Genomic DNA, 14,611 nt, shown 5'->3' on the forward strand with positions numbered 1-14,611 from the left:
GGAATAATAAGTATTGATGGACAAAATATAATATGATTCAGATATTTCTTAGGCCAGCAGAGAAGGCCTTGAAGGCCCTGACGGCTCGCCACTGGTGTGATCTAGGGGGGGGGGGGTGTTGTCACATCTGGTGATACTATTAGTATAACAAGTCACAAGGCACGATTATATCCCGAGTAATCCCGATTCTACACATTTAAGACAGTTTAAGTACATTTATATATCAATTTATTTCTCAAACCTCATTCAGGACTAAAGTTTGAATGTTTTGTTTTATATTTGACAACATATGGCCGCATTATAACATTTTCTCAGTATTGAGTGCAGGCGTGCTTTAGTGAAAACAAGCAGGGGGACCTCAGCCGGTCCCACCTGCTTGTTTAGAACCAAAAGACAGTTGTTGCGCTATAAAAAAAATCTGTTTTGAAAAATGGGTTAGATGAGAAAAGAAAATTTCAGTTACACACATAGCACAGCAAACGTGTATACAGAAAACTACCTCTAGTCCAAACCTGCTCAAATGCAGGATTCTAAATATGAGGAAAAAAAGATCTTTAAGGATGTATAGCACTCAAAAATAAACAGTTATTTATAAAATTATGAAACATTAGCTTGTGCATTTCAGGGCCTAAATATACTATGTATAAATATTTGATATTCGACTTGAGCTGGGAACAGCGCCCTCGTGCATCCAAACACGATTACCACAAGCCCACACTATGTTGTGTCATCAGGAACATGCCCAGTTTATAGCACACTCGTTTGTACAGTTTTTAGGGAGATTTCAAGGCACGGTGGCTGCATGCTGCGAACTACTGGACGGGACTGGAAGTGTAGCCACCGTGACCGTACATTTCGTCGACGGACACTTCGTCGCCAGACAGTTCGTCGACCGGACATTTCGTCGACGGACAATTCGTCGTGGGCTAAAACTATACTAAGACTTTTATTTGTTTAATAAAAAATGACTATATAAAGTATTTCAACACCTTGCTGTATTGCAAGTTCTCTCACTTAGAAATGTTCATCGTAGGTGCATGGCCACTGTGAGAGAGATGATCCAAAAAGGAAAAATGTATGACTTTTTAGCGATTTATTTGCATGATACCGCTGCAAATCAGTATTTGCACACCTGTCTATCAGTTAGAATTCCTCAAAATAAATGACCATAGTTAGTAAGGCTTTTTTTCTTTAAATCGTCGCGGACTAGGGGATAGTGGTTAAGGTTAGTGGTTAGAATTAGGATTAGGGGATAGTGGTTAAGGTTAGCGGTTAGAATTAGGGTTAGGGGATAGTGGTTAAAGTTAGTGGTTAGAATTATAATTTATAATTTTGAGAGAGAGATTACCTTGTTGATTGCTTTCAACAAATTACTTATGCAACAAAACAATCGTTCGTGAGGAAGCAACCGTTCGACAAAACGCTCGTCGACTAAATATCCATTCGACATATTGTTCGGCGACATGTCTGTTCGATGAACTGTCTTGCGACCAAGTGTCCGGCGACGAATTGTCCGTCGACGAAATGTCCGGTCGACGAACTGTCTGGCGACCAAATGTCCGGCGACGAATTGTCCATTGACGAAATGTCCGCAACCACTAATGTTTTTTTTTCTACCGAAAACACATAGTATGTAAAGATCGTTTCAGACAGATTTTACAGGAATTGCACAACTTAATTTTGATTTTTTTTAAAACAACCTTAATGCGAACCTTTGGTAACTTAAATATGTCCTTGCCGAAAAATCTGAAGCCTCGTGGTGAACAATCTATCTGCTTTTGAGTGGAGTTCCAAAGCAAACCGGTTTTGGTCTATTCATTTTGGATAAGGGTTGAACCATTCTAATATTTGTTGAGAGAAAGCATAATATAATAATAACACGGGGAACTACTCCATCACGATTTGAAGGTACAACAGCAAACTGTGCTAATACTTGAAGCTTTTTTAAAATTCCCAGCAGGATGTCTAATTCCCTTTTGGGCATTTCCACTCATTTTTCAGATGATTGCAGCCCAGAAGCAGCTGATTGAGAATGCCGATGGCATCCAGGAAAGGATTGCACAGGTGCAGAAAGAAGGTACCTTCAAATAAACTAAAGACTTTATTCACTTGTAGAATGGTTGCAGTATAATGAGAGCTGATCTTTTGAATCACTGAAGTCCTTTAGTACGTACACTACAAAAATATAAACAGTTTTTAATCACTTAGGTTTTTATCACTTAGGTTTTTTAAAAACTTGTTAGTGACTCGTCTAAAATAATCTAAAGCTTCCTGAAGTTTTGATCACAAACCGGCATCATTATTGCATAGTTGTGTGCTCATGATAAGTTACACTGAAATATGTATTTTTTCTCTATTACGGATGTCGGATTTGGGGATAAAAAACAGTCAGCATTGGGTGTGACTACAATTTGCCTCAAGCTCTGCTGAGCTGATTGAGACTTCTCTCTAAAAAGTAATCGTAGTAACACAGCAACGTGTAATATTTAATAAACCGAGCCTTTCTTAAGAAGGTAAGGGCAGGTCATTAAAAACAAAAAAAATACCATTTGGCTGGCTACATTAGCTTGTGAGGATAAGCGGTATGTAAAATGAAGGAATGAATGGCTACGTTAGTTTTTATGCTATTTTGTACTAGTCTAAAATTATAGCTATCAGCTTGGCAAAACATATCTTGAAAAAAAATCGAATCAGAAGTAAAAAAAAACTGCATTGTCGCACTGTTAATCAGCATACTAATCAGTGAAATAAAAAAATGGCATGATTCAATTAAGCTTTGATTAATGCATATAGGAACCCTACTGTTTTATCTCTCATGTCCTTACACGATTATAGAAATGAGCAGGTAAAAAAATGCCTGCAATAGAACGAGATTGCAGAAATATTTACATTTGTCGCATGAATATTGCTATCTCAATGTTATGTCAATGTGTTTGTGTTTGAATTGCCTTGAACGCATCAATCTAATTCAGAAGTATGTACTCAAAAAATACCACGATTCGCTTGGACCTGCAGTGGTCGCACAACCAATAGTCCTAACTACTATATTGTGTCTGAGCCCTCATATTTTTGATTCCATCTCAGAGAATTGGGAACAAAAACAAAAGTCTTGCATTAATATTTTGGTTCAATATATGAAAATAAATTTTGCTTGCATTCTTTAGGTATGCAATTCCATGAAGATCTGTCTCGGTTGGTGGAAAAGGAAGGAATGAAAGGATGCAAGCTGAGCAAAGCTGTGGAAAGTTTCACTTGGAATGTGACTGTGCTCAAGGTAAAGCAAAAACTAGATACACAGTTACCAGTACCGGTGCAATCCTTGGTATGATCTGAGAAAAACAGAAGAAAAAAATATATAGCAATTTTTAGTCACAAATTATGGGTGCGCGTTATACACGGGTGCGCGCTACACTCGAATAAATATGGTAATATTTATCTTGGGATAAGCCAAATAAGAATATCTGGACAAAAAAATATGTTGACTATGTGAATCATATAGAACAGGGGTGGCCAACTCTGGTCCCCGAGAGCCCCTATCCAGTCTGTTTTCCATGTCTCCCTCCACCAACACACCTGAATCAAATAATCGGGATCAGTATGAAGCTTCTGGACAGCTTGCTGATGAGTTGATCATTTCATTCAGGTGTGGTAGAGGAGGGAGATATGGAAAACAGACTGGATAGGGGCTCTCGAGGACCAGACTTGGCCAACCCTGATATAGAAGACAATTTTGAGCTTTTATGTTTGTTGCAGGGTCAGAGCGACTTGCTCCGTGGAGCCAAGATGGATTCCCTGGATGCTCTGAGGCAGGTGGCTTTGGCCTGCGAGGCCTGTGGACTCACCTCGCCTCCGCCCAACACCTCCACTGCCACTTACACTCCGGCCGAGCTGCACTACATCCCTCATAACCTTAGTGCGCGCCGAAGCAGCACGCACAGCAACGGACGTATCTGACTGGAACCCATCAAGTGCAGTAAGGTTCCACAAGTTGTATGGTTTGAACTGAAGACAGGCCTTTCTTGCATGACTGAAAATCGCAACTCTATTTTCAAGCAGAAGACTCAGATGTCTGAGTCAAGCGCATTTTTCTCGGTACATAGAATGTTGATAGTTCTTAAGCAATTTGCGTTAAGAAGACAAGGGTGGGTGGTTGACGTGTGCAACATATTAAAGGTTCCTTCCGCCGCTTATAGTTTAGTTTGTGTTTAACAAATTGGAAGAAAAAAAAGCTGATTTAAGAACTGAGTGCACTGCTTTTTTGGGTGGGCAACCACATTTGGTTCAGGAGTTGGGGGTTAAAAAACAGAAACTAATTCCTGCCTGCCAAAGCTGTTTTTTTAAATAGATCAAACTTAAGATAACGTAAGATTTTAGCTGCCATACATTTTCCTATATAATATAAAGATTTTTGTTAAATTATTTATATTATAAATTAAAAATGTCACAAAAGGGAATGACAGCAATCAATTTCAATACTTGACCTCATGGTTTATGTTTACATAAAGCTTAATCTAATGACATTTTATGGTTTTATATGTTGATTATTCCCAGACTTTGATTGTTTTGTGTTAAAATCTAGCTATTTTCTTAAGTTGAATTAACTAAATAACCTGTCAGAAGCACTCTCGTTTCGTTTGTCATGATCGTGTTACCAAGATAAGCAGCTGAATTCAGGTGCAGGTTATTGTGGCCTTTGCCTCTTGTCATGTCAACTCTAAGAGATTGAAATGTGAGGATGGGTAGTAATTGGAGAGAGGTTATTTGTTACATGGTGCACATGTAGTTCACATGTCCCCATTTTCTGAGACAGGGTGTAAATCAGTCGGGCACTGTTTTTGTCATGGATGTAGCAATAACAAAAATAGAAACGAGTGAAAAAATTGATTTAGAGTGTCTTGTCTTTCTAATCAAACTCATTGACTCTTTGAATGTGTGATAACAGCCACTGCCTGCTGATAACAATTTGTAGTACCTTTGGCCTTTTCAGTGCAGATATGTGTTGTCTACGTATTAGCTCTTTTTCACCCAAACTTCTTGAGTCTTGTTATCCTGTATGTTTTGAGCCTACATTTTGCTTGAGCTTGTTTCCAGAACTTCTCACCTCAGAGCTATTGGGAAATGTGTGAAGCACTTTCCTGCTATAATATCAGTTGTTAAGATTAAAAAAATAATTCAAAAGAATTGTTATGTTTAACAAAGACTAGTCTCTCCTTCAATGGTGAACACTTCACTGTCAGCTTTTGTGCAGGAAACACCGCCAATTTTATTGCCCTTTTTTGAGACTAGAAGGATCTATGCTGGGTTGTTGGGTCTAAAATGAAGTATTCTAAATTTCTTTAATTGCTGACCCAGATTTGAATGGAAATTCAATGAAAAAAGAAAGCATATTCATGTTAAAAGGTTTTCTCTTGAATTGAAATTCCATACATCCCAGGCATCCTCAATTTAGTAGTCAAAGTTCTCCAGTTTTGTAAAAGATCTTCAAGATGACTGCTTAATTGATTTCAATTCACTTTTACTGAAACTCTGAGCTATTGTAACAGGAAATTCTTGTCTTTTATTGTCTTTTAATCAACTATGGATGGATCGGCTTCCCTTAAGTACAGATGGGCTAAATATAGAGAAGAAAAGTAATGGAAAAGAAAGCAAGAGTTCAGTTTGAAACCATTTGCTGTATGGTAAAATTAATTCAGACTCAACTAGTTTGTCGCTTAGAAACGCTACCATAGAAACAAAGTAAATGGTGAGCCTATAATTTGAAACCTGGAAGAGTTAATGAAACCAAGGTTACAGGGTCGTTTTCATTTCTGTCTATGCTCATCTTTTTAACGAATCTGGACATGAATGATGCATCTGCGCCCGTAAAACAAACCGCAGTATTATCTTTCCAGGTCCGCTTCAGAAGCCCGCTGACCTGTCGGAAGGGTCGTACAGTCGACATCATTTTACATGCTGTGACATGGCGTAATGAGCCTTTTGGAAACATTAGTAATTCAGTCTGTCCTGGTTTACATTTATCGGTACGATCCCGGAGCCCCTCGGAGGATCTGCATCAAGTAGCTCAATAATATGATGAGAATTAGCATATTTAGCTGTGGATTTTTTTCTCTCGAGTTTATACATTGTTTTTCTCATTAGTTGCTGTCATATTTGTGAAATGCCAGCAGTGTAAGCATCTGATTTAGGCTAATCACGTTTATTTGTCTTACTTGCTCTTCTATGCTATGTTCTATTAACCCCTTGATGGAACAAAAACAAAACATTTAAAAATCTTTCTCTTTGAAGTTAATAAATTAAATGAACATACAGTTGTGGTCAAAAGTTTACATACACTTGTGAAGAACATAATGTCATGGCTCTCTTGAGTTTCCAGTTATTTCTACAACTCAGATTTTTCTCTGATAGAGTGATTGGAACAGATACTTCTTTGTCAGAAAAAAACATTCATGAAGTTTGGTTCGTTTATGACTTTATTATGGGTGAACAGAAAAAAGTAATCAAATCTGCTAGGTCAAAAATATACATAAAGCAGCGCTAATATTTGGTAACATGTTCTTTGGCCATTTTCACTTCAATTAGGCGCTTTTGGTAGCCATCCACAAGCTTCTGGCAAGCTTCTGGTTGAATCTTTGACCACTCCTCTTGACAGAATTGGTGCAGTTCAGTTAAATTTGATGGCTTTCTGACATGGACTTGTTTCTTCAGCATTGTCCACAAGTTATCAATGGGGTTTAAGTCAGGATTTTGGGAAGGCCATTCGAAAACCTTAATTCTAGCCTGATTTAGCCATTCCATTACCACTTTTGATGTGTGTTTGGGGTCATTGTCCTGTTGGAACACCCAACTGCGCCCAAGACCCAATCTTCAGGCTGATGACTTTAGGTTATCTTGAAGAATTTGAAGGTAATCCTCCTTCTTCATTATCCCATTTACTCTCTGTAAAGCAACAGTTACATTGGCAGCGAAACAGCCCCACAGCATAATACTACCAACACCGTGCTTGACGGTAGGCATGGTGTACTTGGGGTTAAAGGCCTCACCTTTTCTCCTCCAAACATATTGCTGGGCATTGTGGCCAAACAGCTCGATTTTTGTTTCGTCTGACCACAGAACTTTCCTCCAGAAGGTCTTATCTTTGTCCGTGTGATCAGCAGCAAACTTCAGTCGAGCCTTAAGGTGCCAATTTTGGAGCAAGGGCTTACTTCTTGCACGGCAGCCTCTCAGTCCATGGAGATGCAAAACACGCTTGACTGTGGACACTGACACATGTGTTCCAGCAGCTTCTAATTCTTGGCAGATCTGCTTTTTGGTGATTCTCGGTTGAATCTTCACCCTCCTGACCAATTTTCTCTCAGCAGCAGGTGATAGCTTGCGTTTTCTTCCTGATTGTGGCAGTGACAAAACTGTGCCATTCACTTTATACTTACAAACAATTGTTTGCGCTTGGGACTTGCAGCTGCTTTGAAATGGCTCCAAGTGACTTTCCTGACTTGTTCAAGTCAAGGATTCGCTTTTTCAGATCCATGCTGAGCTCCTTTGACTTTCCCATTGTAGCGTTTGTGGGCGTTTGCATCCAATGAGCTTTATTTAAATGGCCTCAGAGAAGTCACCAGCTGTAGTCACTCATAATCACTCACAAGAAGTTAAGAGGCCATGCTATGAAGCTCATTTCACTGACACAACTTTCTAAGTAACCAAAATTGCTAATTCGTGTTGCTGTATGTATATTTTTGACCCAGCAGATTTGATCACTTTTTCTGTTAACCCATAAAAGTCATAAAAGAACCAAACTTCATGAATGTTTTTTTGTGACAAAGAAGTATCTGTTCCAATCACTCTATTAGAGAAAAATCAGAGTTGTAGAAATAACTGGACCCTCAAGAGAGGCATGACATTATGTTCTTCACAAGTGTATGTAAACTTTTGACCACAACTTTATCTACTCCCACTGAGAGTGATGAGACATCAAATATATATATATATATATATACCTTTGTCTTTCATTTCAACCTAGTTCAATTCTTCCAAGATGTAACTAAACAGTGGAAAATAATGACTATTTCTAAATGAAGCTCCTCAATTCATTTCAAAATACAGTAGTTCCTTATCATAAAGATTCCCCAAATAAAAGCTATCGTTTTGATTGAGCACAAAAAAAAGCAAATAGGAATTTATTTATTTTTAATGTTTTTTTTGGCAGAAAATGAAGAAGACGTTTTTGTAATTTTGTGAATACTGAATTGCAAACATGCAGAATATCCTGTTATAAATTTGATTTTTGATTTTGGCTATTGTCATTGTAACATTTTTTTTGTATTTCAAATGTATTGAGTTGCACGTCTATGTAATATAAGCTCCCAATTTTCAACTTCATCAAAATGCTTAACCTTAACTAGATATTACAATAAAAACAAAAACACTCATGCCTTATATTAGGATTTCTCAATTATATATCAATGCCATGTTTTTGCAGGTTAATTCTTTAACAAGTAGTAGTTCTGTCAATGTTTAAATTTGGGGACTGTGTTTTTCACTGCAGTTTTCCCCCCGTTAAACACTACCTGATACACAATAGGTTTTCAGTATTAAAAAAACAGTCTCACTTTCTGTAAACTTTCACTGCCACTAGTCAAGCGTTGCCTCGCCACACAATTAAAAAAAACGATAAAACCTAGAATCTGACTGGTAATCATGTTAATCAGCTTTCTGGATGTGCATTTTATACAGGAGGATGTGCATTTAGGTGTGGGCTTTGCCTGTGTGTCTTAAACCTTTCCAAACTTTTGGTCCACTCTTCTGTGTCTAACGCTATCTCCATGCAGGTGTATGGTCCAATTGCTTTTCATGTCTTTAAAACATGTTTTCTACACATGTTAAATACAAAAAAAACGTACTCGTACCTGTAATTGTGATGTAATCTGGTTGGAAATGTATTACCGTACGACTTGTGTGGGATCTTCAATGCCTTCAATAGTTTTTGACCTAACTCTTGGTCCCCTATTTGTTCTAACCTTAAATGCTTTCTGTTTTTGTAAAATAGAATGAAGACCAAAAGAGATACAAAATATTTATTGATGTTAATAGCTATGAATAAATATAATTAATAACTACATGGACCTTGCTTTTATTTTAAAAAGCTAGTGTTTTCTATCTGATAGGCAATGTAATATAACTAGGGTATCTAAACCAGACTTAATAAAGTGATCTTTTGATGATGAAACAATGTTGGTATACGTATTTTGTGGCCTTCCTTTTGTCTTCCCTTCGACCTTTTTTTTTCAAAGATTTATATTCATATAAGAGAAAGTGTCTGTAACAGAGGAAAGTACAATTTTTCTTAGATATGTCAAATCTAAGGTGTAGTGGAAATCAATTTACACCGGCAGAATTTGTTTGCTTGTGGACGTGGAATTTTGTACTTCAGAGAATTAAAATATAATTAATTTAATTGCCTACATGCGCCCAGGACGACAAATCTCTACGAGGTACTACTTAACACTCTAATAAATTTCTGTGCAAGAAGGTATCGATTAAAAACCTGAAGGCCTCGCGCCATAAATAATTTGTTGATGCACAAAGTGGTCATAGGAAAAATACTTCATCTAAGTTGGTACAATGCCAAGATGACTGGTGACTTCAAGGTGAGTGGTCTAACTTCTGGATGGCATATCCACACGTGCTGCAGCAAAATGGTTTCATGTGTCTTCCAGCACAATCTCCAGAATATGGATGAGATTTCAGGAAACTGGTGATTATTATTGGACCGGCCCGTAGAAGGTCCTCAACCCCTCGGCAGTACTGATACCTTCTTCTTTGTGCAAGGCGGAACTGGCTGAGCATTGCTCCTTCCCTACAGAATGACCTCCAGAAGGCCATTGGTGTAAATGTTTTTACCCAAAGAAACAGGAACAGACTTCATGAAGGTGACCTGAATGGCCGATGTTCCTTAGTGGACCCTGTGCTCACTGTCCAGCGCCATGGAGATCAACTGGCATTTGCTCAAGAACACCAGAATTGGCAATTCTGCCAATGGTGCCCTGTACTTTTCACAGACGAGAGGAGGTGTGGCTCCAGTTTTCTACCTAGGTCTACAATGTCTTGTGTGTCTTGTGTCTGTCTTGCTACTGCAACCAAGAAATTTCCCGAATACGGGAAGAAATAAAGTTCTAACCTAACTTAGGTTCACCCTGAGCACCTGTGATAGATGAGAAAGAGTCTGGAGAAGATAAAGACAACGTTATGCAGCTGTCGCAACTTTAGCGTGATTCCCGGGCAAGGGGGGCCGCAACCCATCGCTTGCCCCTCATGGGCCAGCCCGGATGACTGCCGGACCGTCCACCCCACCGCTCCCTTGTGGGCTGGCCTGGACGACCACCAGACTGATGATTTTTTACTCCTCGTCTCTGCTTACTTCCCTGCATATGGTACCGATTACGCTTGCCCCCCCAAAAACCCTAACAGACAATCCCCTCATGTGGCAAGAGTATGCAGGCAGTACATGGAGAATGAAGGAATTGAAACAATTGTATGACAGTTATGATCCCCTGATTTAAACCCAATAGAACATCTGTGGGACATTATGTTTCGGTCCATTAGGCGCCACCAGGTTCCTCCTCGGACTACAACAGGTAAGGGATGCCCTCACACAGATCTAGGAGAAAATGACACAACAGGACACCATCCGTCATCTTGTTAGGAGCATGACGGGACGTTGTCAAGCATGCATACAAGCTCGTAGGAGCCACACAAGATACTGAAAAGCAGTTTGAGTAGCATGAAATTAAGTTTTTGAAAAAGTGGACGAGGCTATCACGTCTTCATTTCGCTCTGATTTTAGGATGTCTACACAATTGAGCCCTCCGTAGGCTGAAAACTTTATTTCCATTAAAAGACCTGGCATCCTTTCATTCCCAAGACATCACCCTGTTGTTATTTGTATAGATAACCAACTTCATATTGATGGAGTTAATGTTTTTATTCATACATTCTTTCATTTTCTGAACCGCTTTATCCTCACCAGGGACGTGGGGGGTGCTGGAGCCTATCCCAGCTGACTTCGGGCCAAAGCCTGGGGACATCCTGAATCAATGGCCAGCCAATCGCAGGGCACGAGGAGAGGGACAACCATTCACGCTCACACTCATACTTAGGGGCAAACTAGGGTGTCCAATCAGCCTATCGTGCATGTTTTTGGAATGTGGGAGGAAAAAGGAGTACCCGGAGAAAACCCAAACAGGCCCGGAGAACATGCAAACTCCACACAGATGGACCGACTTGGATTTGAACCCAGGGCCCTAGAGCTTTAAGGCCGACGCAAAAAACACTCGAGCCGCCGGAAAATTTGTTTAATTTTTGCGAGCGTATATGAAAAGCGTTACAAAAGTATGTGTTACGCAAAGTTTGCAACAACTCAACAGAATAATCTAGATGCATATATTTGAGCACCTGTTGTTTGTTGATTTGAATACTTTCAGCACTATTTATTGGAACCAACATTGGAAACAACTAGTGTTTCACATAATGCATTATGGTTGCATTACATTGATAGCTCAAACGAAAATAAACAGTTTTAATCAGAATATGCCCCATAAAATCTAATTAATTGCACTGATCACTCTCCAAATGGATTTTAGACCGACTCGCTGACCAGTAGGGGGAGCCAAACATCAACAAGTGATTTGCTATCCTGTCACTCATTTATAACTGACACTGTAGTCTCGTACATGTATGCTTTGTCCTTGTCATTCATCTCATCTCATCTCATTTTCTGAACCACTTTACCCTCATTAGGGTCGCGGGGGGTGCTGGAGCCAATCCCATTTGGTGGCCAGCCGATTGCAGGGCAAAAAGAGACAGGCAACCAAGCACACTCACACCCATACCGAGGGGCAATTTGGAGTGTCCAATGCGCCTACCATTAATATTTTTGGAATGTGGGAGGAAACCGGAGTACCCAAAGGAAACCCACACAGGCCCAGGCAGAACATGCAAACTCCACACAAGTGGACCGACCCTGGATTTGAACCCAGGACACGCTAACAACTCGCTCCACCGGGCCGCCACTTCTCATTCAATATGATTGAAATGTAAAAATTGAATTCTGCATATTCTAAAAAAACCCCCACAAAACTACAGAATATTGGAGCGGCCCGCCAGATGAGTGGTTAGCGTGCCGGCCTCACAATCCTGGGGTCATGGGCTCAATCCCAAGTCGGTCTTCCTGTGTGGAGTTTGCATCTTCTCCCTGGCCTTGTGTGTTTTTTCTTTGGGTTGGCTGGTTGAGCACCATAAGCCCGGATATTCTTACCCCCAAGTTGGCCAACCTGGGGCACCCACCTTCCACCTTCTCCTGGATTAAGGACTATCTGGTCAACCAACCCCAGCACATGAAGTGGGGTCAAAACCTCTCATCCGCTCGCACGCTCAGTACCGGGCTCGCCCTAAGGCTGTATGCTGCGTCCACTGCTCTACTCACTCTACACACACGACTGCAGACCCACCCACCCTGAGAACATCATTGTGAAGTTTGTGGACGAGACTACGGTGGTGGGGGGTCCTTAGACCCACCGTGTGCTGCGCTCTCAACAACTTGGCGCTGAACATCTCCAAAACCAGAGAACTCAGCCTGGACTTCCGATGCAACAAGGCCGCTCCGTCACCCCTGTATATCAACAGCGAATGTGTGGAGCGAGCGGAGACTTTCAAATTCCTGGGGGTCCATAACTCTGCTAATTTCACTGTTTAGCTGTAACACCACAGCACTCATCAAAAAAGTGCAGCTGAGGCTACATTTCCTGCAAGGACTCAGGAAGGAGCAACTAAAAACCCACCTGCATTCTGACCTACGCTTATTTATCATGATGAATACTTATTTATTGATAGAACTGGGGACCTTTCACGTGTAAGGGGAATGCTACCAATTTCGTCATACGCAGCAGGTTATGATGACAATTAGGCTTTTGTCGAATCAATGATGATGACAAAGCCTATGTCTGATTATCATTATTATTATGTGATAACAACTACACTATGGAAACAACTACTTCAACCAAATTTGGTAGCAGGCCCAATTGTTTCCCGATCCAGTGTACTGCTTGAAGAAATATTCAAAAAACAAAACATAAAATGTATTTTGTTTCCACCCATTTTCGGACTGGGGACCTATCACGTGTCAGACGAATAAGATAACCACTACACTATGGAAACAACTCCTTCAACTAAGTTTGGTAGCAGACCCAACTTTTTCGCGATCCAGTGTACTGCTTGAAGAACAAATCAAATAACAAAGAGTATTCTGTTTCCACCCAGTTTTGAACTGGGGACCTTTCGCGTGTACAGCGAACGTGATAACCACTACACTTTGGACACAACACTTCAACCAAATTTGGTACCAGGCCCAACAGAATCCCGACACAGGTAACTGCTTGAAGAACAATTCAAACAACAAAATGCATACAGTAATTTGTTTCCACCCAGTTTCAAACTGGGGACCTTTCACGTGTAAGGCAAACGTGACTATGGAAACAACTCCTTCAAACAAATTTGGTTGCAGACCTAACCGTTTCCCAACACAGTGTACTGTTTTAACTACAATTCAAATAACAAAGCCTAATATGTTTCCACCGAGTTTCAAACTGGGGGCCTTTCATGTGTTGGGCGAGGTGCTCGGATGATTCGCCTAAAGACGTTTCGCCGACGGACGTTTGACAGACGGACAGGTCGCCGAATGGACGTTCCACCGAATGGTCAATCGGCCGAACAGTTGTTCGGCCGAACTGAGTTTCGGCCGAGCGGAGGTTTCGCCAGCGCGCTCGCCCCGCCCCCGGATCGTGTGTGTACAAGTTTTTATACCTCGGCCCGCGGGCCATATACGGCCGTTACAGATAACATTCATTTAGGAATAACAAGGGCATGTACTGCCCCCCGCAATAACAAGGGCATGTACTGCCCCCCGCTGGGCATATTTCTAATGACAAGTACACGGCATATAATGAAAGCAATCATGTTAAATCCAACCTAAAACAGCATTTAATGATCAAATACAAATACTGGAGCTCTTTGGACATTAGAACCGAGCCCAGGGAAGTGAATTACTCAGTAAAATGTTGCGATGGTGTCGCGATGAGGCAAAAAAAACGTCTATATACGACCATTCGCCAAACGGCTCAAAATGCGTTTAATGATTGATGATGTGATAACCACTACACTATGGAAACATTTACTTAAACTAAATTTGGTAGCAGGTCCAACCATTTCTCAACCCAGTGTACTGCTTGAACTACAAGTCAAATAACGAAGAGTGTTCTGTTTCCACCCAGTTTCGAACTGGGGGCCTTTCGCGTGTTAGGCGAATGTGATAACCACTACACTATGGAAACAACTACTTAAGCTAAATTTGGTAGCAGGTCCAACCATTTCTCAACCCAGTGTACTGCTTGAACTACAAGTCAAATAACGAAGAGTATTCTGTTTCCACCCAGTTATTAACTGGGGGCCTTTCACGTGTTAGGCGGATGTGATAACCACTACACTATGGAAACAACTGCTTCAACCCAAATTTGGTAGCAGACCCAATTGTTTCCCAACCCAGTGTACTGCTTGAACTACAAGT

The 14,611-nt window shown here is 40.5% G+C and overlaps 1 protein-coding gene and 1 non-coding gene across 3 annotated transcripts in view; one reads left to right on the top strand and one right to left on the bottom strand.

Moving 5' to 3' along the window:
* Nucleotides 1–7,841, top strand: part of plcl1 (phospholipase C like 1) — a 74,898-nt gene extending 67,057 nt beyond the window's left edge. For both annotated transcript variants that reach the window (XM_077617042.1, XM_077617043.1), the window contains 3 exons: nt 2,002–2,077; nt 3,165–3,274; nt 3,754–7,841. In XM_077617042.1, the coding sequence (XP_077473168.1) occupies nt 2,002–2,077; nt 3,165–3,274; nt 3,754–3,954 (387 nt within the window). In that variant the 3' untranslated portion in view covers nt 3,955–7,841. The remainder of the gene's footprint in view (nt 1–2,001; nt 2,078–3,164; nt 3,275–3,753) is intronic.
* A 6,464-nt stretch (nt 7,842–14,305) lies between these two features.
* Nucleotides 14,306–14,378, bottom strand: trnav-aac (transfer RNA valine (anticodon AAC)). Its single transcript has one exon. It is a non-coding gene; the product is annotated as a tRNA-Val (tRNA).
* Between the last annotated feature and the right edge of the window lie 233 nt (nt 14,379–14,611).

The sequence above is a fragment of the Stigmatopora argus genome, chromosome 13 (assembly GCF_051989625.1).
Source record: "Stigmatopora argus isolate UIUO_Sarg chromosome 13, RoL_Sarg_1.0, whole genome shotgun sequence".
In the NCBI taxonomy this organism is placed as follows: domain Eukaryota; kingdom Metazoa; phylum Chordata; class Actinopteri; order Syngnathiformes; family Syngnathidae; genus Stigmatopora; species Stigmatopora argus.